The sequence below is a fragment of the Natator depressus genome, chromosome 8, assembly GCF_965152275.1.
Source record: "Natator depressus isolate rNatDep1 chromosome 8, rNatDep2.hap1, whole genome shotgun sequence".
NCBI lineage: Eukaryota > Metazoa > Chordata > Testudines > Cheloniidae > Natator > Natator depressus.
The window spans coordinates 90,261,618-90,288,815 of NC_134241.1; the positions used below are offsets into that span (position 1 = coordinate 90,261,618).

The window sequence follows — 27,198 nt, forward strand, 5'->3', positions numbered from 1 at the left end:
TTTAAACATGGTTTAGCGGGCCAGCATCACTATTTAATACCTCTTCAGGAAAATTTAATAAAAATTTAGCCCAATTGGGCCTAAAGGAAAATAGTTCGTGTTTTATAAAACACACCTTCTACATTAACTTTTAAAAGGCACTTCCAGAGTTTAGGCAGGGCCTTAAATTAGCAGTGTTTACTTTAGCACCATTACAATTAAGAGCCTGTCAGCATTTCCAAATTAGGCAGCCATTTTCGTAATTTAAACTGGCCACTAAATTCTGTTCTGGGCTGAAATTTTAGACACAGTGTTTCAGTCTGAACAAAGTTTCCAACTAAAATGGATGCTTTTAAATTTTAGGCAAGCAAAAGAGATACAAGGTTATGAAAAAGCATGTTGTAGCTGATAAATGTGAGTATCTTGAGCCTTTTTTCTTTTGTAAGGAAATTAAGTCCTACCAAGCAAGGACTCTTGATTAGGGGCTGTAGGACATTATATACCACAGATCGCTTTACCCAGTTTTAAAACCATTCCACTGTCATTAGTCAGTAGAAGTCCAAAGAGTAACAGTACTCATAAACCCAGCATCACCAGATTAACTGCATTATCCTGTCTGAAACATCAATAATGCCTACACTGCTTAAATTCCAGGACACTGAGCTGAGAGACTACAAATCAGCCTTTGTACAGAACAGAAGTACTACTGAAAAGAAATGGATAAAGAGAGGCACTACGCCTGTTCAGTCTTCTATCTGCAACTCGCGCTCTGGCTTCTCCCTCATGGATGTCCTGCCACCACCTCAAGCTTAGTATGGCAAAACCTGCACTCATCTTTCTTCAAATAAGCTTCCGTCTCTCCTCCATTATTTTAGCAACTCTATCACCTTCCCTGTCCCTTGGCATCATCAACTCCTTTTCCTCTACATAAGTAGAGTCGCTAAATGCTCTTGTTTTTCCCTCCAGGATAACCAGAAATGCATCTATGCCTTTTCATTCCCACCGCTGAAAAACGTCATGGTTTACTACCTCATGTCTTAAATACTGCAACCTCCTGTTCTCCAACTCTCAAACCCATCCGAAATGCAACTGCAAAATATCATCCTATAATCATGCCTGCAGCCCAGCTCTTCGTCAAAGCCCTTCACAGCTTTCTTTAATCTTCCACACCATATGCCAGCATCATATGCCACCTTCAAAGCCCTAGAGTGGACTAGATCATACATCTGAGGGAAGGGAACAGAAGGAGACTCTGCCGATTGGAAGGCATGAGATGCACTGTCCTAGGGATGGGGGTTCCACGACCACCGCTCCCAAGAGAAGGGGGACTGAGTCATCTATCTGCCGCCCCGACTGAGAAAACCGAGAAGTCTGCTGCTTGCCAGGAGCTAGGATTCACAATGTGACGGAGAGACTGTCGAGACTCATCAAGCCCTCGGATCGCTACCCCTTCCTGCTTCTCCACGTGGGCACCAATGATACTGCCAAGAAGGACCTTGAGCGGATCACTGCAGACTACATGGCTCTGGGAAGAAGGATAAAAGAGTTTGAGGTGCAAGTGGTGTTCTTATCCATCCTCCCCACGCAAGGAAAAGGCCTGGGTAGAGACCGTCGAATCGTGGAAGTCAACGAATGGCTACGCAGGTGTTGTCAGAGAGAAGGCTTTGGATTCTTTGACCAAGGGATGGTGTTCCAAGAAGGAGGAGTACTAGGCAGAGACGGGCTCCACCTAATGAAGAGAGGGAAGAGCATCTTCGCAAGCAGGCTGGCTAACCTAGTGAGGAGGGCTTTAAACTAGGTTCACCGGGGGAAAGAGACCAAAGCCCTGAGGTAAGTGGGGACGTGGGATACCGGGAGGAAGCACGAGCAGGAGAGCACAAGAGGGGAGGGCTCCGGCCTCATACTGAGAAAGAGGGACGATAAGCGAGTTATCTCAAGTGCCTATACACAAATGCAAGAAGTCTGGGAAACAAGCAGGGAGAACTGGAAGTCCTGGCATAGTCAAGGAATTATGATGTGATTGGAGTAACAGAGACTTTGTGGGATAACTCACATGACTGGAGTACTGTCATGGATGGATATAAACTGTTCAGGAAGGACAGGCAGAAAAGGTGGGGGAGTTGCATTGTATATAAGAGAGCAGTATGACTGCTCAGAGCTCCGGTATGAAACTGCAGAAAAACCTGAGAGTCTCTGGATTAAGTTTAGAAGTGTGAGCAACAAGGGTGATGTCATGGTGGGAGTCTGCTATAGATCACCAGACCAGGGGGATGAGGTGGATGAGGCTTTCTTCCGGCAATTAACGGAAGTTACTACATGGCAGGCTCTGGTTCTTATGGGAGACTTCAATCACCCTGATATCTACTGGGAGGGCAATACAGCTGTGCACAGACAATCCAGGAAGTTTCTGGAAAGTGTAGGGGACAATTCCCTGGTGCAAGTGCTGGAGGAACCAACTGGGGCAGAGCTCTTCTTGACCTGCTGCTCACAAACCGGGAAGAATTAGTAGGGGAAGCAAAAGTGGATGGGAATCTGGGAGGCAGTGACCATGAGATGGTCGAGTTCAGGATCCTGACACAAGGAAGAAAGGAGAGCAGCAGGATACGGACCCTGGACTTCAGAAAAGCAGACTTTGACTCCCTCAGGGAACTGATGGGCAGGATCCCCTGGGAGAACAACATGACGGGGAAAGGAGCCCAGGAGAGCTAGCTGTATTTTAAAGAATCCTTATTGAGGTTACAGGGACAAACCATCCTGATGTGTAGAAAGAATAGTAAATATGGCAGGCGTCCAGCTTGGCTTAAACAGTGAAATCCTTGCTGATCTTAAACACAAAAAAGAAGCTTACAAGAAGTGGAAGATTGGACAAATGATCAGGGAAGAGTATAAAAATATTGCTCAGGCATGTAGGAGTGAAATCAGGAAGGCCAATCACACTTAGAGTTGCAGCTAGCAAGAGATGTTAAGAGTAACAAGAAGGGTTTCTTCAGGTATGTTAGCAACAAGAAGAAAGTCAAGGAAAGCATGGGCCCCTTACTGAATGAAGGAGGCAACCTAATGACAGAGGATGTGGAAAAGCTAATGTACTCAATGCTTTTTTGCCTCTGTCTTCACGAACAAGGTCAGCTCCCAGACTACTGCACTGGGCAGCACAGCATGGGGAGGAGGTGACCAGCCCTCTGTGGAGAAAGAAGTGGTTCAGGACTATTTAGAAAAGCTGGACGAGCACAAGTCCATGGGGCCGGATGCGCTGCATCCGAGAGTGCTAAAGGAGTTGGCGGATGTGATTGCAGAGCCATTGGCCATTATCTTTGAAAACTCATGGCGATCGGGGGAGGTCCCGGATGACTGGAAAAAGGCTAATGTAGTGCCCATCTTTAAAAAAGGGAAGAACGAGGATCCTGGGAACTACAGGCCAGTCAGCCTCACCTCAGTCCCTGGAAAAATCAGGGAGCAGGTCCTCAAGGAATCAATTCTGAAGCACTTACATGAGAGGAAAGTGATCAGGAACAGTCAGCATGGATTCACCAAGGGCAAGTCATGCCTGACTAATCTAATTGCCTTCTATGACGAGATAACTGGCTCTGTGGATGAGGGGAAAGTAGTGGAAGTGTTATTCCTTGACTTTAGCAAAGCTTTTGATACAGTCTCCTAGAGTATTCTTGCCAGCAAGTTAAAGAAGTATGGGCTGGATGAATGGACTACAAGGTGCATAGAAAGCTGGCTAGATTGTCAGGCTCAACAGGTAGTGATCAATGGCTCCATGTCTAGTTGGCAGCCGGTATCAAGTGAAGTGCCCCAAGGGTCGGTCCTGGGGCCAGTATCAATATCTTCATAAATTATCTGGAGGATGGTGTGGATTGCACCCTCAGCAAGTTTGAAGATGACACTAAACTGGGAGGAGAGGTAGATATGCTGGTGGGTAGGGATCGGATACAGAGGGACCTAGACATTAGAGGATTGGGCCAAAAGAAATATGATGAGGTTCAACAAGGACAAGGGCAGAGTACTGCACTTAGGATGGAAGAATCCCACACACCGCTACAGACTAGGGACCAAATGGCTAGGCAGCAGTTCTGCAGAAAAGGACCTAGGAGTTACAGTGGACGAGAAGCGGGATATGAGTCAACAGTGTGCCCTTGTTGCCAAGAAGGCCAATGGCATTTGGGATGTATAAGTAGGGGCACTGCCAGCAGATCGAGAGACGTGATCGTTCCCCTCTATTCGACATTGGTGACGCCTCATCTGGAGTATTGTGTCCAGTTTTGGGCCCCACACTACAAGAAGGATGTGGAAAAACTGGAAAATGTCCAGCGGAGGGCAACAAAAATTATTAGGGGACCGGAACACATGACTTATGAGGAGAGGCTAAGGGATCTGGGATTGTTTAGTCTGCGGAAAAGAAGAATGAGGGGGGATTTGATAGCTGCTTTCAACTACCTGAAAGGGGGCTCCAAAGAGGATGGATCTAGACTGTTCTCAGTAGTAGCAGATGACAGAACGAGGAGTAATGGTCTCAAGTTGCAGTGGGGGAGGTTTAGGTTGGATAGTAGGAAAAACTTTTTCACTAGGAGGGTGGTGAAGCACTCGAATGCATTACCTAGGGAGGTGGTGGAATCTCCTTCCTTTGAAGTTTTTAAGGTCAGGCTTGACAAAGCCCTGGCTGGGATGATTTAGTTGGGGTTTGGACCTGCTTTGGGCAGAGGGTTGAACTAAAGGACCTCCTGAGGTCCCTTCCAACCCTGATATTCTATGATTCTACACAACTTTGCCTCCACATACTTCTCTGTCCAGCTTTTCCCCCCCACCCTCCCTTCACTGTCTTTCTCTGTTCTGCACAAGCTTCAGAATCAACCACTACACTTTGTTGCCTTCACCCTCACTCTTTCTGCCTTCTCTCACACAACTCTCTATGCCTGGCAACCCCTGACCTGTCCACGTGCCTTGTCCTTGACTCAAGACAATTTCTTCCATGATAGGTAAAAACCCTCATATTTACCTACAGTAAAAATATTTAGAAAGATTTACAAACCCCTCAAGACTTACATTATGAACCAAAAGGAAATTCATGATTTTATTCCTGTAACATTTGTCTTTTGTTCTTCATTCCAGTGTTTTCTACCATCACTTGCCATGTGATCTCTTACTTTAGGCCCAAATCTTGCAATGAGCTCTGCATGGGCAAACCTCTGTGCCCACACAGCACTCTACCCACTTCAGTTGGGGGGTGGGAGGAGGGCGCTTTACATTGTCTACTTGGTGTTTTGCATACAATTTTAGATTCAGAGACATTTTAAAAAAATATCAGAGTGAACATGCACCTGATTATGAACCTTTAGTGGGTGTTACTGAGAACCTCAGTCAAATTCTATCGATTTTACCATTTTTTCCTGTGAATCCAAGCAATGTTCCCTCTTTCAACTCACACTTTAATCATACATGTAGACATCAGTGAAATGCATTTAAAAAAAAAAAGTTCCAATTCAAACACCCGTCACTATATTGATTAATTTTGGACCTAAATAGCTACAGCAGCATCATGTGTAATCGAGGACACATAGTATTGAACATCTGAATTACCATTTTTCTTCTCCATGTCCAGGTTGTCTTTAGAATGCAATTAAATTTACCAAAAATACAGGGATTTTGAGGATGAAAAATCCTATGATTTAAAAACACTTAATAATTCCTTCTGATCTTAAAATCTATTATGATAATCTAGTTTGATTTCTTTAACATAAGCAATATAATTTCACCCAGAAATTCCTGCACTGAAACCAATAACTTGCAGTGAAATAAGAGCATCTCTTTTAGAAAGACATGCAATTTTGATTTTAAAAAGACTTCAACGGATATAGAATCCACCCCATCCATTGGTAATCTGTTCCAATCATCAATTATCCTGACTGTTAACCAAAAACCCCCCCCACAAATGCCTTATTTCTAGTTTAAAATTTGTCTAGCTTTAACTTCCAGCCATGAGGTCACATTGTACCTTTGTCTGCTTGTTTAAAGTTCCCTGTAGCAATCCATGTCCCTTGCCTAGATAGTGATTTCCTACTTCATCTAGCAATCTCTTTTTAATTAGACTGAAAATATCATTAAGCTCTTGGTCACCCATTCAAATTCAGCCCAAGTTAACAGTGACAAAAAACGGATTGCCACTGTACATCTGTGGCCGGTCAGATATGAGATGACGTACTCTTCGAATTCAGAGTGGGCAGGTATCCACATACCAAAAAGCAACAGCACAGCTGTTACCCTGAACAAGTAGATCAGGGACTGAATGTCTGTGGAGTCTGAACTCATCCCTAAAGGCAGGTCATGCAGATCAGGGTTGAGACACATTGATGGGATAGTCAAGGGAAGCTTGCACAGCCACAGTTTGCACACTATCACATCTGTGTCCATTCCAGAAAGGTGCCCAACATCTCTAAGAATCAGAGCCAAAGGTCTGTGATAGGGCTGTCCATCTGGCACCTTTCCCATGTACTTAAAAAAAAAAATAATAATAATAATAATCTCTTGCAAGTAAATGAGAAAACACAGCAATTTTGGTTTTAGTTAAAAAAAAAAGCACTGAAGAGCAGAAAATTAAAATTGTGCAAGGAAAAGGAAGCCAAACTGTCACATCATTGTGAAAATTAGGTTAAAGAAATGAATTTCAAGAAGTCAATAGATATACAGGAGAGGAGAGAAAAAACTACAAGATGTTTTACCTATTTTGTGTAGATTTTGCTTCTTTTCATTTTCAAAGTTATCTTTGTCCTCTTGATCCTCCTCAGTCTCACTATCCAAATTAGTTTCCGTCTCTACAGCTCCAGACAGGACTAAGGCTGGCATATTTGGCTGCACTGTAAAGATCCAAAAAACTTTCAAGTCAGCCAGCTAGTACACAGGATACATGATATGATAACCAATATCCACTAGCAGCTTCCTTGTTCAGTTTACAGGAACTTTGCTGTCAACTCCACTTCACTCCCCACACACCCTTCCACCCTACATCAAAGGGTCTGATTCTTTGCAGAAGATCCTTAAGCCCAAGATTTATGGTTGCTCAGCAGCTCACAGGAACAGGCCCTAAAGGTTTATTTTGGTCATTATAAATTGGAAGAAAAATTAAATGAACCAATGGCAAAGGGAGGAAAAGGACTACCTCGCTCTAAAGATCTTCCTGAAGAGAAAGAAGCATGAGGAGGTTTCTGTCGAAGCAAGGTAAGGTGCACCACCTGGCCAGTGCGCCGCAGCGCCTCCACCACTTCTTGGTTGGAGCAATCCTGAACATTAATCCCATCAACCTAGTACAGAAACAGCAGATTATAGACATCAGATTATGGTTGAGTTCTAACATTCGCTGAGATATATAAAGCAACAGTGCAACTCATCTCTAACAGTTATACTAATGGCCCTCACAGACTGCAAAGTTTGCAAAAGAAGAATTGCATTAACTCAGCTACTTCAAAATAATCAGATAAATGCCATCTTCAAAGTTTATTCTTAAAAGAAAATACAAAATAAAAACGTCTCCTTGATAGCAGGCATGGGCAAATACAAAACAGCAATTTTACTAGATTTACAGAAACGTAAAATAAGTTTGCTTTTCAGCAGAGTTACTGTGTGCAGACAGCAACTCGCACGCTACTGTGCATAGAGCTTCCTGGATGAGTTTGAGAGACTAACAGTCTGTTCAGATCATAGCATAAGTTTTCTGCCAACCTCTACCAAGCCTCCACACATAAATATGCAAACAACTATGTACACAATCAGTGCATAGTGGTTTAAAAAAAAAAAAAAAAAGTGGGTAGACTAATCTAACCTGGACTCCACAGTCCCCAAATGAGAAGTGGGTAAGCTCTGTTGACCCTTGACTAGACTATGCACACAAAACTGCAGCTGTAAGTACAGGAGAGCACCAAATGAGGGAGAGGCCAGGCTGTGACAGTTTAGGCATTGTATCTGCAAAACATTTGCTCCCGAATATTTTATATGCACTTTATAAAAGTCAGATCTCTCTTTTCATGTTAAGAAATCTTTATAGAATTATTCCTACTTGTATTAGGAATGCAAAGTTAGCCATTTCATGTTAACGTGGCCCTGACATTTATCCAGCAGGTTTTAATTTTTTTCCACCTATAAAAAAATAGGATTTTTTTAATGCCTGCGTTATAATATTTTGAGTACGTCAACCCAATGTTAAATACTTATAGATGGGCATAAAGGACACAATTCTGCAAGGTCTCAAGCACCTTCAAATCCCACTAATTTTAACAGGAGCTGAAGATGCTCAGTACTTTAATCAGGCCCTAAGTCAAGATCCCTGCTCTAAGATGCTTCAATCCAAACATCTATCCTGTTTTACTATTTACGATTCGCTCTCATTTTTGGCAGTACATTAATAATCTAACCACTGCAAACCAGAGCTATAAGCTCAAATACTAATTCTTGCTGACAGTCATAAATTTGCCAGTGTTCCTCTCTTTTACAAATGGGATGTGCTTTAGCACTGAATGAATGAAGAACAAGCTCTAGTAGAGTGTGTTTTAAAAATCCAGATATATGTAAAATAACCGCTAGTTCCAAAATTAGATCCAAATGAAATATTTTACTTACAGCAATAATTTTGTCCTGGACTTGTATAAGGCCACTGTGATCTGCAGCACTGCCAGGTATTATATTTTTCACAAAGATCCCTGAAGACTCTGCTTTAAAAAATAAAACAAAAACCAACGAATGAATAAATAAATGAAAGCACTAATTTGGGCCTTTTGTTAAGCACACATTTATTTAGAGCTTAAGAACCATGCACCTCTGGAGGCCTGGGACCACAAGTGGAATGAAGTTGCACCTCCTCCTAGTCACAAATGACCATTGAAATCACAACACTCACATAATTAGTAGTTATTTATGATTCAAAATCTGCACTCAAGATAAGAGCAGCAATGCAAGCCTCCTTATACTGCCCTACTTGATTCACCCTGCTCAGAAAAGGCCCTTTCTATGTTAGGTCAGCTTCCATGCCTACACAGGCTTTGATCCACCAAATCACTTACATATGATGAATTTGACTTCAAGGGGAGTATTTATGCTTAGAAGTGAAGCATGTGCTTAAGTGCTTTGCTGGATCAAGGCCTCGCTCATCCTCTTACATTTAGTTTTAGCAATTCAATAATTTAAATCCGAGAAGTCCCTTGTGAAAAATCTCACACAAATGCACTTTTCTATTGTATAGATAGATATATTTTGTAAGAGGGTATGTAGAAATCACAAAAAGCTTTCCTTCTTTCTCATGTGTAGAGTTGGACAAAAGCACTCTGTGAACCCATAATTACGTACAGATATTTTGGTGTGCTCCCAGAGCTCAGACACTAGTGCAAAGTATGAAATAGCTGTCTGCTGAAAAAGGATCACCTTGTGAAGATGGCACACATTAAACACTGTTGAGATGCTCACAGTCCTGCACTGGCAGAGAGATGAACTGGATAATCTAATAGGTCTTCAAATCTCAGACATCAACCTCATTAAAGAAATGAAAGTGCATGTTGAGCTATGTGGCGTGTATCAAAGACTTCAGCAAAAACATAAGGCCAGTCTGGGCATTTGATAAACCTCTGCTCTAGTCTTTCATAATCAGTCAGCGTATAACTCACCTACATCAGATGTTCCAGTATATCCAACAATTGTTATACCAAGGCTTTGTCCATCTTTTTTTGTAAGCTCCACATCATAGGTATCAAAAAGAGTGTTAGCCTAGAAATAAAATATTATACAGTTTATAAAACTGAATGTCCACATTACAGTAAAAAAAAAAAAGTTTGTTATATCACTAACATTTAAAATTACAGGCTAAGGTTTGAAGAAGTGACCAGTGATTTTGGTAGACCAACTTCGGACACCTCAAAAGGGGTCTCACTTCCAGAGGATAGAAAATAAAGGTGTCAATTTGGGCACCCAAAATCACTAGCCACTTTTGAAAATCTTGGCTATATAATATATATGATATCAGAAACAAATATCTGTAAATACATAAAATATTCATATACAGACCAGGGACCATGCTTATCACAGTACCCATTGTCAGACAGTAAGTGCTTTGGAAAGTCTCTATTGGTTAATTTTTTCACCTATAAAAATAGGATTTTTTTTAACGCCTGCATTACTAATATTTTGATGACGTCAACCCGATGTTAAATATTTAGAGTGGGAATAGAGAACTGCTTCAGGTACATGACACCATGCCAGTGGAAGAGAGAAAATACTTGGCTCTCAGTCCCCTGGCTTTATCAAAAATTATTTTTCTCGTAGATCCTATTAATGGAAAATATTTTGATTCCTTATAATCATTAAAGAAACCACACACTTGCTCTGTTTTACACTAAACATGCTCATGAGCTCCTTCGGACAGAGATCATTACACTCCTATGTTTGGAAAGCACCAAACATACTGTGGATGCTACCGGAAAAAAACCACAATATGCACTTTTTGGTAATTATATCCAACAAACGCATATAGCACATTTTAAAATATGGTGTTCAAGACAAAGCTAGGTGTGCAAGACACCACTTTAATTTTATATCAATCATATGCATATCTACTTAATTACATTTAAGGGCAAGTTTGAAATGATTACTATCCTGATTTGGACTGGACCGGACCGGACCGCACGGAGAAGTGGAAGCTTCAAAGGACTTGTTTAGAACGTGAAGTGACAACAGGAAGTCAAAGCCACATTAAAAAAAAATCACTTCCACTGAACACAAGTTAAAACATGGGAGTGGGGAGAAAATCTGGAGAATTTTTAAAAAAGCTTTACAGCTTAAAAAAAAAGATAAGAAGATTCATCATAACAAGGGAAACAAGAACAGAGAAGAATGGAATAGTACATAACTTGGCACTATCTTTTGGCTTCTGAATCATCTGTTCAGTGTTTTCTTAACCACAATCAAATAAGGTATTCAGACATGATCTGATCCCAGGAGAAATTTATGGATTGGTCCCCTGAAGCATCCCTCACCATCCGCCGTTATGCATTTGCTCACTTGATCTTTGGTTGTCTCTCTCCATGCAGAGCCATTTTGACAGTTCAAGACCCTTCCTTCAAAGGCAACACCAGAAACCTTAATGCCAGAGGCACTTCGCAGAATGACTGATGGCATTTCCTAGTTCTGCAAAAATATTCATCTATGGCACGTTACTGGAAGTGGAGTAGTAGAATATGGATTTAACGGGTGGATTCTGGGAAATATAGACACACAATCCCAAACATAACAGCCCATTCCCGAGCTGTGGCTAAATTGGTAGGTTGTAGGTATGTGCCTTGCACATGTTTCCTTATATACACAGAGTAGTGTGGATTTAGAAACTGTGGTAGAGAACTGAGGTAGCTTAATGCAAAACTAGTGGTTTAATATACAACAAACTAATTGGCAATTCAAGACATATTTCTGCTGATTTAAGCGGTAATCATAAAGCTGGAAAAATCTTGCCGTTGTAAAATTCTCAGCTAGTAAATGCTTTCTCAGAAGTCAGAGTAGAATGAGATTCTGGTAGTAAAAAATTGCTATCTTTCTTGTGCAGTAGATTTCTTGGTGCAAAGTGATTTTCGTGACCTGCCTTTAACAAGTACAATAAATGAAGCAGGGAAAAACACATTCAGATTAGCTACTGCTGTCAATTTCTGCAAAGACTAATCTACCAGCAAATTGACCAGATACTTCTTCAATCTAAATGCCTGGGTTCTGCCAACAAAGAATGCAATAGATGTCATGACTAGCAATATCTGAGTTTATTTCTAGATGTCTCAGAAACCTGAAAGACCCTGCAAAGCGGTGGAAAAAACAGTACAAAAACTAACAGCAGAAAGGAGGACATTTTAGAAGGCTTGCAGCAGCTAGAGCATGCAGGATTGCTGCAGCTTGATCTATGGAACATGTATACTGCTGAACAAGTCAATCTGCAAGGTCAGTCTCTAACACAGGAAATGTGAAAATAATATATGCTAGGGGAGGAAAAGTTAAGGCTGTATATATAGTCTTGGAAAATGTGACAGAGCCAGCAAGTGATTCTACGTGGCTATATAGATTCTTTAGGAAATTCCCGTTTTCAGAGCACTACACATGTCCCGCTTTCAAGACACCATGCTCAAAGAACTCAGGATGACATTTATTTAACCAATGTCTTCTTGGCTGCATTAGTATCTCCTGAAGGGGTGGAAAATTCGAGAGGGCAAACGAGAAGACAGGAGGAAGTAGGAACATTTCCATTCTCATTCACTTGAAATGTAGGCTCTTTCCATTCCCCAATCCTCTGCTATTACTGCAACCTCACTTCAGAGGAGAACTGAACCCGGTTCCCCATTATAGCTCAACATCACCTATCTTCAGAGAGAAGGATCTCTCCAGAGAGAAGTGAGGTTCTCTCCCCCACCAGAAGCTAAGAGATGCCTTTGGAGCAACCTGGTCCAGTGGGAAAGAGTGCAAACATAGGTTGTGTTTTAAAGAACGGCTCCTCTCAGATTCCAAGTTATAATCAAGAACAAGAGAAGAAAGAAAAAGGCTACTCAGAGATTCCACACCTAAATCTAACTAGCGCATTAGTAGCAGATGGTGTACAAGCACAGCTTTGTTGACGTTTCCAGACTTACTGTACACTTAGTGTAGCATTTGTTGATTTTAATTACTCAAAACTGAAGAGGATGACTTCAAAAAAAAAACAAAAAAACCAAGCAACCTTTGATATGACCGGGAGGAGATCTGCTAAAACAAGATTCAAATATTTAAAATACATTTTCCATCAAAGTTGTGTAGACTAGGAAGATGTTACACTTATGTTTCATGAAGAGAAGTAGCTCACTGTGCTGAATAATTCTGTTCTGGTCATAGTGCATGCTGGATTTTAGGAAAGAAAAAGTCATTTTTTAAATCAGCTCAGATGAGCAAGAATGTAATAAGCTAGGAAGGCGATCTAAACGTTCCATTTATCAATAATGTTTATGATCCTGTTAAATCAAATCACTCACTTTGTAATAAATTCTGCAACACTGAAACTGCCCTGGTCAGTCTGGCCCTGAGATAATAGGTATTTATAGTATACTGTAGAAGACCACAAAAGGCTGAACTGATGGCTAAAATAAGGATCATTTAATACTATGGTATGACATTTGGAAGCTCAAATAACAAAATATGTTGCAGTCTGTCTGAAACTCTTTAGCACTTGTGAATGCTGTGCTCTCTCTTTCTGGCTGTAAACCACAGCAGAACTTATTTGAAGAATTGTGAGGAAATGTCAGATACTTACACCCCTGTCTGGAGGAAAAGGTAATGCACCAACAGGCAAGCTCACAGGAGTTGGTGGGGTCACAGTAACCTCACATGCTGGATCTCTTGCAACCACCATCCTAACAGAATTCCCACAGTTCCTCAGCACTTGGGCAACTTGTTCACTGATCATTCCTTGTACATTGGTTCCTCCAATCTGTAAGATGTGATCTCCTGTTCTAAGTCTCCCATCCTTCAAACATGGAACATTTAAAAAAAAAAATTAATAACTGGACCAAAATTTTACATTGCAGAACTGAAATTGAGTAGTATATTTTCATGGGGCAGTTAGTGCATGAAAATATCATAAAAAATAATCAATGCTGCAAAATAAATAACGTAAGGAAATGCCAACACAATTAACCATTGCTTTTTCCACAGCAGTTAGCAGTTCTACAGCAAACTGATTTAAAAAAAAAAAAAAGTAAAACCATACAGCTCTTAATGGTACAATTAATCAGAAAAAGGTTAAATTTCATATTTACTGGGAAACAAATGCGGACACTGTATTGTAATCCTGTAGTCTGAGATTTTCTCTGAGAACCATGCTATCCAATAGCAGAAGAGGGTTTTAGGGATACAAAGCACAGCATTTTGATTTAGGGCTATTTGAAGAACCTGAACAGCTCAAATGTTAAAAACTCAACCCTGCAGGTCTTACTCACATGACTAGCCTTTACTCAAGTGACTAACTCCACTGAATGTAATGGGACTACACTCGTGACTAGTTTTCCTCATATTTATTTAAAAAAAAAAAAAAAAACCCAAAAAAACCCAACCAAACAAAAAAGGTTGGATTGAGACCCAAGCTGTTATTTTTACTGTAAGAAAGAACCATACTAAACATACATAGGGCCATGGCCTCAGCTGGTGTAAATCTTCATATTCCTGTTGATTTAAGTACACTGATTTATACCGGCTGAGGACTTCGCCCATAATAACTAACATGCACATTAATACTGGTGTTACTTCATTGAGCTTTGGCATATACGTGCTCCATATTTCACATTTTTAACTGCATCGGTCCTCTTGTTTAATTGAAACTGATACAGTAATATCTTAATTTACAGCTGTCACTGGAAGCCAAAATATTTTGTTCCTCACAGCAAAAGAGGTGTTTCACAGTAAGTGAAAATGTTTTCATTACTTCAAACCGTTTTATAGAGGAGGCTCTCAAGCAACAGCTGACTTTTTCCATTCCAGCTCTTCAAATACCCAGTTTTCATTTCTGTTCTGAATTGGAACATGTGTTATAACCTGCCTCTTGCCTTACATTAATATTTTAAAATGCAACATGTCTTTTTTGCACATCTAAGGTTATGGGCAGCAGTTAGTAACCAGTCATAGGTGAGCTCTCATTGAAATCCCAACCCTGTTAAATGCTTCAGTTGAGGGTAGTTGGTACTGGTCATGATTGGGTCTTTAAAGACTAAGACCCCAAGGCTGCAATCTGATCCAGACAGATGAATCCGTGCACCTGTGTAGGTATCACTGACTTCAGTGGGGCTCTGCGCAGGCCCAAGCCTCTTCACATAAAAATAAATAATCTTTATAAATAACCCATGCACTGGATCTTTGAACATATACTCATGCAACTGGGTTGGCCTTGGGGAAATGATGCCCTGGGTGAACTTGTATTTTGGCACCCCTGGCCCCCGCTGCCTCCCCTACCATCCCACATCAAGCCTGGGCTGCACTGCCTCCCCCCAGCCATTCCCCAAGCTCCCTTCCGCAGCCTTGTACCCCAGGTCCATCCACTCCTTGCCTCTTGACTATAGCACCCCCCTGACCACTGCACCCTGGGCGGTTGCCCACATGGCTCACTCATAAGGCCAGCCCTGCACGCAAGTAAGTGCCAATTACTTTAGTGGCACAACCTGCATGATTAAGGATTACGGACATGAGAATGTGAGTTTGCAGAGTTGACCCCTGTAAAATTGTAACCAAATCTATACATTCTATACAGAATCTGCATGTCTGTTAAGAGTAGCTGTCCCAACACGGATGACTAATGGTTGAAATTTTATTGAATGCTAATTATAATGCTGGACAAGCTTTTAATATTTCTGTCTGATCTGGAATGCAATAAAAGGCATGCCATGCCAGAGAAGTAACTTAGCTCAGTTCCAGTGTTGACTTTTTATCAGTCATCATACCTTGAACATGTATTTATTTCTATATACAATATATATATTGGCATTCAGTCTTTGATGCTATCAGACTCCTTTTGTTTACATATATTAGTTTATTTTAGAACTGTCAAAAGAAGTTATCGTACTTTAAAACCAAATAAGAAGTGACATAAAATAACAAGTTACCCGATCTGCTAATCCGCCTGGAACAACAGTCCTTACAACAACACCATTTGATTTTCCTCCTACAATTCCAAAACCTAATCCTGAGCCATCGTTAATCAGTTCAACTTCTTCAACATGGCCCCACTGAATCTGCAATTAATAGAAGAGGGAAATTTTAATTTCAGTTAATAATCAGTATTTCCAGCTTTCATGTCTGCTGGGAATTATTAATAATCTTATTCAGAGCAATTTCCCCATATACAACTGGAGCCATATTGAGTCTTGGTCAGTCAGTCAATGGGTTTTGCATAAATTTTGCTTTTTCACTTTCATAAGACACCATTCTTGACTACATAAAGGCAATTTTAGGATTTCTTACAATAGTAAAGACTACCATTTTAATTTCTGGAAAATCAAGTTTACTGCAACCCACAGGGAGGGAAAAAGTCTGCATTCGCCTAGTTTTTGTTTAATATTTTACTAGTTTCCTACTTCTGTTATTTTACTTACATGCTGAATAGAGCTCCAGTACACTTTGTATGAATAGCACAATATACATTTTGCCGTACTGAATTGGAAGCATCTCTCTAAGCTATTTTGCACTGCAACCTTGTGGCATACAAGACAATCTGAGAACTCCTCTGCCATATTTGCACCTTACATAGACACCAAAATGAGGCAAAGCAGGCAGGTTTAAGACTTCTGTGAATAAAGGATTTATTAGCATACTGAAAATCTTGGCCAAGATCAGTGAAAAATCATAAAGGAAGTTTAAAGACCCCCCACAGAGAAACATATTTCTATTTTATTTTGTTAGTCTGTTTGGTGCAAATGCTTTAATGACAAAGCAGTTAAAATTTAATTCTTTAAAATTTTCAGAGCAATAAACAATATTGATTATCCACTAAAACCTTCAAATTTCACTAGCTCTACGATATTCATGAGGGAAATAATTATCCAGTACTACAAAAATCCCTCTGAAAAAGATCTCCAGCAAAGCTTCCAATATAACAAATTAAGATCACAATATTGCAAACCCCATTCTCAGGCGTGTGTGGCCCTACTAAATTATCAGGACCTGTGAGATTACATAACCGAGTATACAATAAGCCCTCACGCTCAAGAAAGTTAGTGGGTTCACAATCAGTGGAGACTAGCAACATATGAATGTTGATATGAAAAACTGGCAAACTAATCATGCAATCAAGACGTTCCCCTCACAACGATGTATGTATGCGTCACTTTATTTAAATAAGACATTGCTTTGGGGAGTTAATCATATTCTGATCAGTGGAGACTGCTGAAAGTAAACACTGCCTACCCTCTTTTAAGTCATAATCAGAGTCCAATTGCCCAAGGTAAAATGTTTTGCATTAGGTGAATTTGTAAATTGCCCTACCCTGCCCCTCTGTAAGCAGGCTCCACTACTGAGAATGGGTCAACTGACTAAAGCATCAACTCCAGCTCCCTCACAAAAACCCCAATATCTACTTTACAACAAATTCACACAGCTTTGCAATGGAATCATCATATTTAGGGCATGATAACTTTAAAATGAAATACCTGCATTCTTAGACACAGTTAAAAAGCACATCAGTTAACTGCTGTAAAACAAAAATAGTTAAAACTGTAAAAATCCTTTCATATGTTTAGAGAGCACTAACACCTTCCAAAAACTGATTTTTGACAGTATCATAACTCACAGTCTCAGGCAGATTTGTTTCACTTAAGACAGCAGAGGTTCCGCTGTTTCTTTGGACTGACTCTCTAGCAACAACCAGATGTAAAGATCCTGTGGATTGTTGGAGCAGTGCAATAGCCTGCTGATGGGAAATGCTCTGATCCAACGGGGTGCGGTTAATGGCCAAAATGTGGTCATTTTCCTTTAATCTTTGATCCCTTGATAAAAGATTAAAAGAATTAAAAAAAAAAAATAGATGCGACTACGTAACAGGATTTTGTCATCTAAACTGGAACATTCAGAATAAACCGTAATGCAATATTAAGTGAATTATATTAAAAATGTTAATTTATTACATTGTCTCCACTAGCATACAAGTTATGTGCACACCACATTCTATTTAATAACCCAGACAAATTGGTTTTTGTTGCAACACTACTATGGTACGCTTGCTAGATCTTTCAGTGTGTTCCCATGGTAGGTGGGGTGATCAGTGGGTGTCTCATATATAGTTGTCTGTAGTATTCCATTGTTGAAGCTGATTGTGGAGTCCAGGAAGTTGATTCTCTAGAACAGGGGTTCTCAAACTGGGGGTCAGGACCCCTCAGAGGGTCACAAGGTTATTACGTGGGGGGGGGGGGGTTCGCTAGCTGTCTGCCTCCACCCCAAACCCTGCTTTGCAACCAGCATTTATAATGGTGTTAAATATATAAAAAGTGTTTTTAATTTATTGGGGGGGGGGGTCATACTCAGAGACATGCTATGTGAAAGGGGTCATCAGTGCAAAAGTTTGGAAACCACTGCTCTAGAACACTCCCACACTAGCGAGTAGAATGGATGGGTCGTGATTATTGAAGTTGTGGTGGAAATCTGAGGGAGTTTAGATATTTTCATCCTCTGGACAGACCATCAGGCATATCACTGGTTTCGTAGTGCATCTCTCCAGAAATTCTTCTTCAAGGTGGCCAATGAAGAGATTGGTATATTGGAGCCATCCTAGTACCTTGACTATACCCATGGTTTGGCAATGTGTTTGTTGTTGAATGTTAAATTATGTGTGAGGATGAATTTGATGATGTGTTTGGGGTGGATATCTGAGGGTTGGCATTATCTTGTAAATATGTGAGGCAGGCAGCAATGCTGTCACTGTAAGGGATGTTGTGAATGTAGCGGAGTTTCTGGAGGAAGCTGGTTGTATCCTGGAGGAAGCTGGTCCTTTGTGTGGTGAGTGATTTGAAGATGGTTTCTATAAGTCTCAATATTCCTTCAGTAAGATGCTGTGGCCAGATAGGATGGGTCTGCCTGGGTTCTCTTGTTTATGTATCTTGGGAACCATGTAGAAGGTCTCTGGGGGATGAGGTTGTAGAGTATCTCCTGAGGTTATTTGGGGAATGATTTCATGATCAGAAATCAACATAATGATCAAGAATGTGGTTTCATCTGCTGTAGCTGTGACACTCTTGAGTTAATTTCCCAGACCAGAGAAGAGCTCTGTATAAGCTCAGAAAGCTTGCCTCTCTCTCCAAAAGAAGTTGGTCCAATAAAAGATATTACCTCACCCACCTTGTGTCTCTAATATCCTGGGACAACACATCTACAACAACACTGCATACCCAAAATTATTAGTCATTTTTTAAATCTTAGCCAGTGTTTTTCTTGCAATTATTTTTTTAAACATGCAAAATCATAATTTTGCTGCACTTCTGAAGGGGGATTTTTAAAAATAAAGGTTAATAAAACACAAATCTGCATATTCTTACCTGGCAGCTATGCTTCCTGGCTGGATTTCCTTGACAAAGATACCAGCTTCTCCCACGGTTTGATTTTTAAGGGCAATCACACTAAAACCAAGACCTCCAACAGATGGTTTTTCTATATCTATATATTCTATTTGCCTGCCCTAATAAAAAAAAGTTAATTTGCAACACAGTAGAATGATCTCGTTTAAAATTTATGAGTACAAGAAGAACTAGTCTCTCCCCTTCTTTAAAAAAAAATATTCAGAATTTTGAACATATGTTACTTCTATAAACCTCTCCTATTTATTTTTCATATAACAGAATGCAGTATATACAGGCAGCCCAAGGTTCTGAACCCTCAGGAAATTTAAGAGCTGCTTTCACACTTCATTCACATTATGAGATGAATTCCAAACTGGACAAAAAGTATGTACAAAATGCTGATTAATGCAGTTTATTTAGAATTTCTGGAAACATTGCATAACTAAAGCAAATAACTTGTCTTTTGGCTGCTTTTTGCTTTAAAAAGGGTTAGTTTTTAGCTCGGCATTCAAAGGCTATGGTTTTTAAATACATATATTTTTCCCTCTAGTACAAAGTTTCTGGGTGCATTTACTAGTATAAAGTACCCATGAAAAAAATACTTTAATCACATCTGTTTTATTTAAAATAACGTTCAGTCTTTAACTCAACCAGTAAGAGATTTAGCTTGTAAAACACTACAGTTACATTAAGGTAGTCAATATTTAATATAGAAAGGAATGACTAACCAATTAACCCAACTGATGAAAATAATGCCCAGTTCTAAATGCATAGGATAGGCACAGTCCTACATGGTTGGATCCCTGTGCCTGTACAAAAATGGCTCTGCTATACTAATATGCTACACCAGGGGTGGCCAACCTGTGGCTCCAGAGCCCCATGCGGCTCTTCAGAAGTTAATTTGTGGCTCCTTGTGTAGGCACCGACTCTGGGGCTGGAGCTACAGGCGCCAACTTTCCAACGTGCTGGGAGGTGCTCATTGCTCAACCCCTGGCTCTGCCACAGGTCCTGCCCCCACTCCACCGCTTCCCGCCCCCTCCCCTGAGCCTGCTATTCCCTCGCTCCTCCCACTCCCCCTCCGAGCCTCCTGCATGCCAAGAAACAGCTGATCGGGAAGTGCGAGGAAGGAGGGAAGCTCATGGGGGGCTGCTGACATATTATTGTGGCTCTTTGGCAAAGTACATCGGTAAATTCTCGCTCCTTCTCAGGGTCATGTTGGCCACCCGTGCTACACCGTCTATGTTCATGAAGTTAGTATCAGTCTGACTAGGTTTTAAAATCAAGTTGTATTCAAATTAAATTAAGGGGTATATAAAATGTTTTTAATCACTTCCACGGTTTATACCACTCCTATTCAGCAGGTAAAATTCAAAACTGAAATTTTTTCAGGAAACATCTATTTCCCATAAAATTTCATCAATGGGAAAATAATTATCGTTTTTGCCAACTGAAAATTTTCTGTTTTGGGGTATTGATTATAAGAAAAAAAAAGTCAAGTAAAATATTTTCCATTCTTGTCAAAGTTTTTCCACTGGGGGGGGTGGGGGGGCGGTGTGTGTGGGAGAAGGGAATCCCAACCAACTCTACTCTCTTACTGAGTTATAAGACACCACTCCCCCAGACACAGTACAGAAAGTTATGTTTGGCAATCTATTGCAACACAATGTATGCAAAAGAATTGACATTTGTTGAAAATAAGTTTAAACACACTGGCGATGACAGGACTTTACCTTTGCCATCCGTTGGATCATCATGTTTAATTCATCAGCTCCTACTTTTGGAGTGAGTGGATCTACTCTGGGTCCAGATGAATTATAAGCCATATACACATTCCCATTAGCAATGGATCTGTCAGCATCAAATACTAGTAACCCTCTCTTAGTAAAATCAAAGTCCACTGAACGGTCTGAAGGCATGTAATTGAGCTGTTAAAAACAAGCAGAAATACTTAGTCAAATACCATCCTGCGAAAGTAAAAATCCAATATAAAAACAGATTTGCAGGTATAAGATTTTGTACAAAACCAGCCATATAAACAATTTATCAGGATTTTAAATCAGAATATTAATACCTAGTACGTACATCAGGATTGCCTAAACTATTCACCAAGTGTGTGAAAGGACTAACAGGAACAGGCACATACTAAGGGACGACATCTAATTTGTGCACAAAATAAAAACAGGAGGAAAAGAAAAAGAGGCAGAAAGAATGCTGAATCAGCTGGAGACAGAAGAAATGCAGCATGACAGCAGCACTAGCCAAAACAGTTCCTTTGGTATTAAAAAAGAATTAAAAAAAAAAAAAAATACAATCCCTCCATGTTTCAGCTATTTTTTAAATGAAAAAATATTCTCTCGGTTTCCTTCCATTTCATTCTCCCTATATGCATTACATCCCTCTTTCTTGTCTTTTCCTACTCTCCTGTTTTTCCCCTCTTCTCCCCAGGATCTAAACACATGTGGAAGGACTGTCGAAATAGCCTTCAGACTACAGGTTAAATTTTCAAATGCACTTTGGTCACATAGGCCTAAGTCCCATGTTCAAAAGAGACTTAAGGTACCTAAGGCCAGGTCTACACTTGGAAGGCTTTGCCAGTCTGTCTATAGCCTAGTGTGGACACAGCTTATAGTGGCAAAACTGAGCCAAATAAACTATACTGGCTTATCTGCCAGTATAACTATCATGGCAAAAGCACAATTTTGCCAGTATAATTGCATCTACACAAGGGGCCTTTGCTGGCGCAGCTATGGCGGTCACAAATCACATCTCATCGTACTCCTGATCAATATAGCTATGCTAGTAATAGTTTGTAATACAGACCTGACTTAAGTCTCACTGAAAATCAACAGGACTTATGCTAAGACACCTAGGCACTTCTAAAAATTTTATCCCGGGTCTCATGATCCTTCCTCTATTCAGTTATTTCAGTCAAAGCGTGTTACCGCTCAAGTGTTCAGGAAAGCCGAACAAACAGCAGAAGAGCCACTTGTGCTTTCTCCAGTTCACAGGCCACACATTTTCCGTGTTCCCCCTGGTTGGGCCTGGTCCACAAGCAACAGATTGCACATGCTATAATTACTAGGAGCTGGAATGCAATATATAGCAACACCAGTCAACTAACAAATGCAGAGGCTTTCCCCTAGGAATTACAAATGTTGACATGCCAAGCAGGAGAAAGAGTTCTCTCGTTCAGAAGTATATTTAAAAGGAACCTGAACAAAATCAACTTGTTGAATACTGATTCTGAATATTCCAGGTATTCATTCATTATGCAGTTGCCACACATTGTGCTCCTAGATGTATTTGCATTTACAGGTAAAATTGTCTTCTACAGCCATATGGATAAGACAGGACACCTGCAGAGCTCACTGGCACCCAGGGCATGCAGAATTAATTCCTGATTTTAAAGTTCATGTGCCTGGTTCAACTAGCCCTATGACTTGAACTGGGTGTGTAGGTGAGCATGCCAGGCACTCGGATCCTCCAGTTATCGGAGCCATAGCCCGGTTAAATACCAACGTGGTGGAAAACAGAACATTCAATCACCCCAGTCACAGTTTATAAAGCCAAATGGCAGCATCCCCAGTGACACACGCCTACATACCATAATTTAAATTCCTAAATAAATATAGCCAATAGAATAGCCAAAAAAGGTAACTTTCAACTTACTTGCTCCTTCAGTTGCTTGATGGACTGCTGAAGGGTCAGTATCTGATTAAACAAAGGGCTTCTGAGTGTGTTACATAAAATAGTCAGGTTTTCATTCTGTGAAGTCTCCCCTCTCTCTCGCAGTTTCATTTGCAGTCGATCAAGAATTTGTAGCACCTGCTGCTTATCTGATACATCCCAAATAATACAGATTAGAATTCTGGCTCATAATTCTCTTACTACTCAACAAAGATAATTATTCTTAAAACATCTACCTGCTGCAGGATTTTCAGGCATGGTGAATTGATCTCTTTGGAATCAGTCAGAATAATCTAGATGACGTTAAAAATAAATAAATAAATAAATCGACTTAGAAACCAAGTGTAAACTAAGTTATACCTTCCAGCAGATTGCTTAAGAGACAGAGTCAACTAAAAAAAAAAAAATTTATTTTACTGTATCATTTCTATAAGTAACATGTAAGATTACTATAATAGATATTGGAGGATAAACTTCTATTTTTTCATTGTGTCTACTTCACTTACAGTATTGTTTACTTTGTTATAATCAAATGCAGTCAGTTTCACTGCTACTTATAAATAGTCACCAAGTTTCCCTTTGTTGTTTGTTTGGGCTTTTCACAAAGCAACAAGGGCAAAAAAGATTTTTTAAACACAGAAAAATGCAACTGTAAAAGACATAGAACTTGACAGAGGAGATTGAAATACAGGTATGTCACAGCAAACTATTTTAAACTTGTTTTTAATTGACTACACTTTAAGCAGATGTCCTTTCAAAATACACAACTACTTTTTCCACTGTTATTTTAATTATTGAAATACTGGTAGACTCCTCACAGTTATGGGTCAATCCTACAATCCGATCATGTGGGTGGAACCTTACATCTGTGCGAATCCCCTCCAAAATCAGTGGTGCTCCACCCATGCAAAATATATTGTAGAATCAGGGTCTAAAATTGGTCTAGTTGATAAGGCATTGGGCTTGATAAGGAAATCTGAGTTCTATTCCCCGCTCTGCACTATGAACCTGCTGCGTGAACTTGAGCAAGTCACTTCACCTCTGTTTCCCCTCCTGTCCTTTGTCTGTCTTAGTTATTTAAATAAACTCTTTGGGGAGGAAAGGAGTACTTGTGGCACCTTAGAGACTAACCAATTTATTTGAGCATAAGCTTTTGTGAGCTACAGCTGGACCATCTCTTACTGTGTGTATGTTCAGTGCCTAACACAATGGGACTCCAATTTTGGTTGAGGCCTCTAGGTAGTACTGTAATAATAAATAAAATATAATAAAATAAAAAATAAATAAATAGTGTTCGCAATATGTTTTGTGAGACGATAAAGCCCTAATGTGCCTATCATCACCTTGCATTTACATAGGGCCTGGCATGCTGAGGGCCACCAAAGCAGTTTACCAACTTAAACAGATACACAGTATACGCCTGACTTTCCAACCCCCTATTATCCAAACCTCTGCAGTATCTGAATCCCCACGGGGGACAAGGAAGGGATATGGCTAATGCAGAGGTTCGGATAATAGAGCAGAGACTCAGGGATGCGGGGGAGGCCACCCTGCTACTGAATGGCTCCTGTGAGAGCACAGAGAGCCCTGTGCAGCCCCGCTGTCACAAGAGCAAGTGAGCAAGGCCATGACATACAGTTGCCAACTTTCTAATTGCACAAAACCGAACACCCTTCTGTCACCCCTTCCTTCCCCAAGGCCCTGCTCCTGCCACACCCCTTGAGGCCCCGCCCACCTTTAACTCCAGCCCCCTAGGGTGTGGGCTCCAGGGTGGGGCCAGAAATGAGGAGTTCAGAGTGCGGGAGGGGGCTCCAGGCTGGGGGTGCAGGCTCTGGGGTGGGGCTGGGGATGAGGAGAGGGCTCAGGACAGGGGCAGAGGGTTGGGATGTGGGAGAGGGTGTGGGTTCCAGGAGGGAGTTAGTGCACAGGAGGGGGCTCAGGCAGGGGGTTGTGATGTGGGAGGGAGTGCGGGGTCTGGGTGGGACTTAGAGTGTGGGAGGGGGTTCCGAGCTGGGGCAGGAGATTCAGGGTGTGGACGGCGCTTACCTCAGGCGGTTCCAGGTCAGCATGTCCAGCCCCTAGGTGGAGGCATGGCCAGGCGGCTCTGTGCGGTGCACGCTGCCGGCGCCCACAGGCGCTGCCCCCCACAGCCCTTATTGGTCATGGTTCCCGGCCAATGGGAGCCGCAGAGCCAGCACTGGGGGCAGGGACAGTGCATGGATTTCCCATCTGCCCAGGGGCTGCTGGGACATGCCAGCCGCTTCTGGGAGCTGCATGGACCCAGGGCAGGCAGAGAGCCTGCCGTAGCCCTGCTGCACCACTTTAATGGCCCAGTAAGCAGTGCTGACCGGAGCTGCCAGGATCCCTTTTCGACCACCTGTTCTGGTTGAAAACCGGACGCCTGGCAACCCTACTGTGACAGTGGAGCTGCATGAAGGCGCAAGGTGCAAGGAAGGCTGCAGTCCTGGTGGGGCAGAGCAGAGTACTAACCGTGGGCCTCTGCCTCCCCCTACACCTTACGCCTGCAATAATCAGAGGGTAGGAGCAGTAGCACAGGGCTCCCTCTGCAGCCCGGATGTCAATCCTACAATCCGATCATGTGGGTGGAACCTGTGGAGTCCTTCTCGATTATCCAAACAAAACCCGCATCCCCCATCTTATCTGGGGATAATCAGGAGTATACTGTGTGAAGAATAAACAAGATTAATTCATTAATAACCAGCCCCTCTGAGGAAAGGTTTGTGCCACTTTTGCAACAATCCCCCCTTAATTCCACACTGGGCTTTGGTCCTGAATCAACTCAGAAGAAAATACAACAGACTGAAGCACCAACACCACTCTCTCCTATATTCCAGGCCTGACCATGCTTAGTTTGAAAGTATCTTATGAGGTTTATCAAACAGGGCAATTTTACCTGCCCCACAAACACTCAAACACAATTCATAGGAGCTGCAAAACAATCCCATTGTGGAAGTAACTGGAAAACACCCTAAAGACAGCTCAAACACAGGAGCTGTCACACCACAAAATAAATTCACACCACAAAATAAATCCAATCTGGCAGGAAACCTGAAGACTCACTAAGGAAGCAGCACATATTCAAGAACCACCTCATCTGGAGGCTTGTGTTGATACTGTCTTGAAGGTGAATCATGTTTGTGTTGTAGTGGGTGGAAGGACAGTAGTTATGACATGGGGTAAGGATTCAAGAGAGAAGGATTAAAGCAGAAAAAATGGGAGTGTCCTTTTGGCTCCACCAAATAGGCAGAAGAGCCCAGGAGAAAAAGAATCAAATGAAAATTTCCACTTACACCCTTAAACGGTTGACTGGAGCTGCTAAGAGCTATTGCAGAGGCAGCTACACACCAGTGGCAGTTGAAGTGATCCTCACGTACAGTCTGTCTGTCCCAGTCCTGTTTCCTCCCCATCCCATTCTCCTCACCTCGCTAGTTCTAGTCTCACCTCCTCAGGCTTTTCGTCCTCAGCTCCTCACCTGTTCTAAGTGCTAGTCTTCTTGCCCAACCATTCCCAGTTCTCTCTCTATCCCCCGGCTCCTTTTCTCTGGTCTCCTCCTCTTTGCTTCCACCCCAGTTTCCACTGCAACTCCCATGCTCTCTAGCTTCCAATCCTAGGCTCTCCTACCAGGCTTCTTGTTCCATTTTATACTGCCCTTCCAACCCATCCAGGGCTGGATTAACCATCACTGAGCCCTAGGAAACCACAGGGTTGCACCTCTGCTCATGTTGTCCCATGCCACCCAGGATGATGGGGCAGCCAGGCCAAATTTGAATGAATGCCATTGCAACCTGATGCACGGGGTCTCAGCACCACTCAGGTTTGGGCCCTAGGCACATGAGTAGCCTGCCTATGTGTTAATCTGGCCCTGGTTTTATCCCCTGCAATCCAGCTCTTGTTTCCTCCGCATTCTAATCAGAAAACTTTTCTTCACACTGCCTGGGCCCAGCAGGGTGCCTCTGAGAGCACAGGAGAGGCAGGTTCCCTGCTTTCGGTTCCAGGGCCAGTAGGATTTTTCAAACTTGGCCAGATTTGGGCAGTTTTTCATGGAGATAGCAAAAGATACATCCCTGATACAAAATGGTCCGTTTATACACAAGCAAACAGTGTAGCTCAAGGGTTCAAACCTTTCCATGTTTTAAGTTCTCTCTTGGGCACCTCCCCTCTGATTCGCAATTGAACAACGTCTATGCGGCAACTACAGCAATTGCTCACGTGGTTATGTAATATTAGAAAAGTTTTCAGCATTTTTCAGTGCAATTTAGCAACTGGGAACAAGGAAGGACAGTATCACATGACCAGCCAGCTATCTGCAAACTGCCAGCAAACATTTCACAGAAGAATGCAAGGAGTTCATGGCATGTGCAATGCACTCAGGTCTGCAGGGTGTGACACTCCAATTTCAATTGCAGTAACATCCAAAATGTGTTAGGTACTGTCCAAA

General features: G+C 41.5%; 1 protein-coding gene across 1 annotated transcript in view; it reads right to left on the bottom strand.

The window, feature by feature from the left end:
- The window catches only part of PATJ (PATJ crumbs cell polarity complex component), a 207,377-nt gene that overhangs the window by 178,017 nt on the left and 2,162 nt on the right, over window positions 1-27,198 (bottom strand). Inside the window, exons 2-12 of the mRNA XM_074961634.1 lie at window positions 22,976-23,032; window positions 22,722-22,888; window positions 20,783-20,977; window positions 19,032-19,171; window positions 17,294-17,489; window positions 15,612-15,740; window positions 13,274-13,486; window positions 9,627-9,726; window positions 8,590-8,681; window positions 7,136-7,277; window positions 6,699-6,833 (exon numbers count right to left, since the gene is read on the bottom strand). Coding sequence (XP_074817735.1) covers window positions 6,699-6,833; window positions 7,136-7,277; window positions 8,590-8,681; window positions 9,627-9,726; window positions 13,274-13,486; window positions 15,612-15,740; window positions 17,294-17,489; window positions 19,032-19,171; window positions 20,783-20,977; window positions 22,722-22,888; window positions 22,976-22,997 — 1,531 coding nt within the window. The 5' untranslated portion in view covers window positions 22,998-23,032. The remainder of the gene's footprint in view (window positions 1-6,698; window positions 6,834-7,135; window positions 7,278-8,589; window positions 8,682-9,626; window positions 9,727-13,273; window positions 13,487-15,611; window positions 15,741-17,293; window positions 17,490-19,031; window positions 19,172-20,782; window positions 20,978-22,721; window positions 22,889-22,975; window positions 23,033-27,198) is intronic.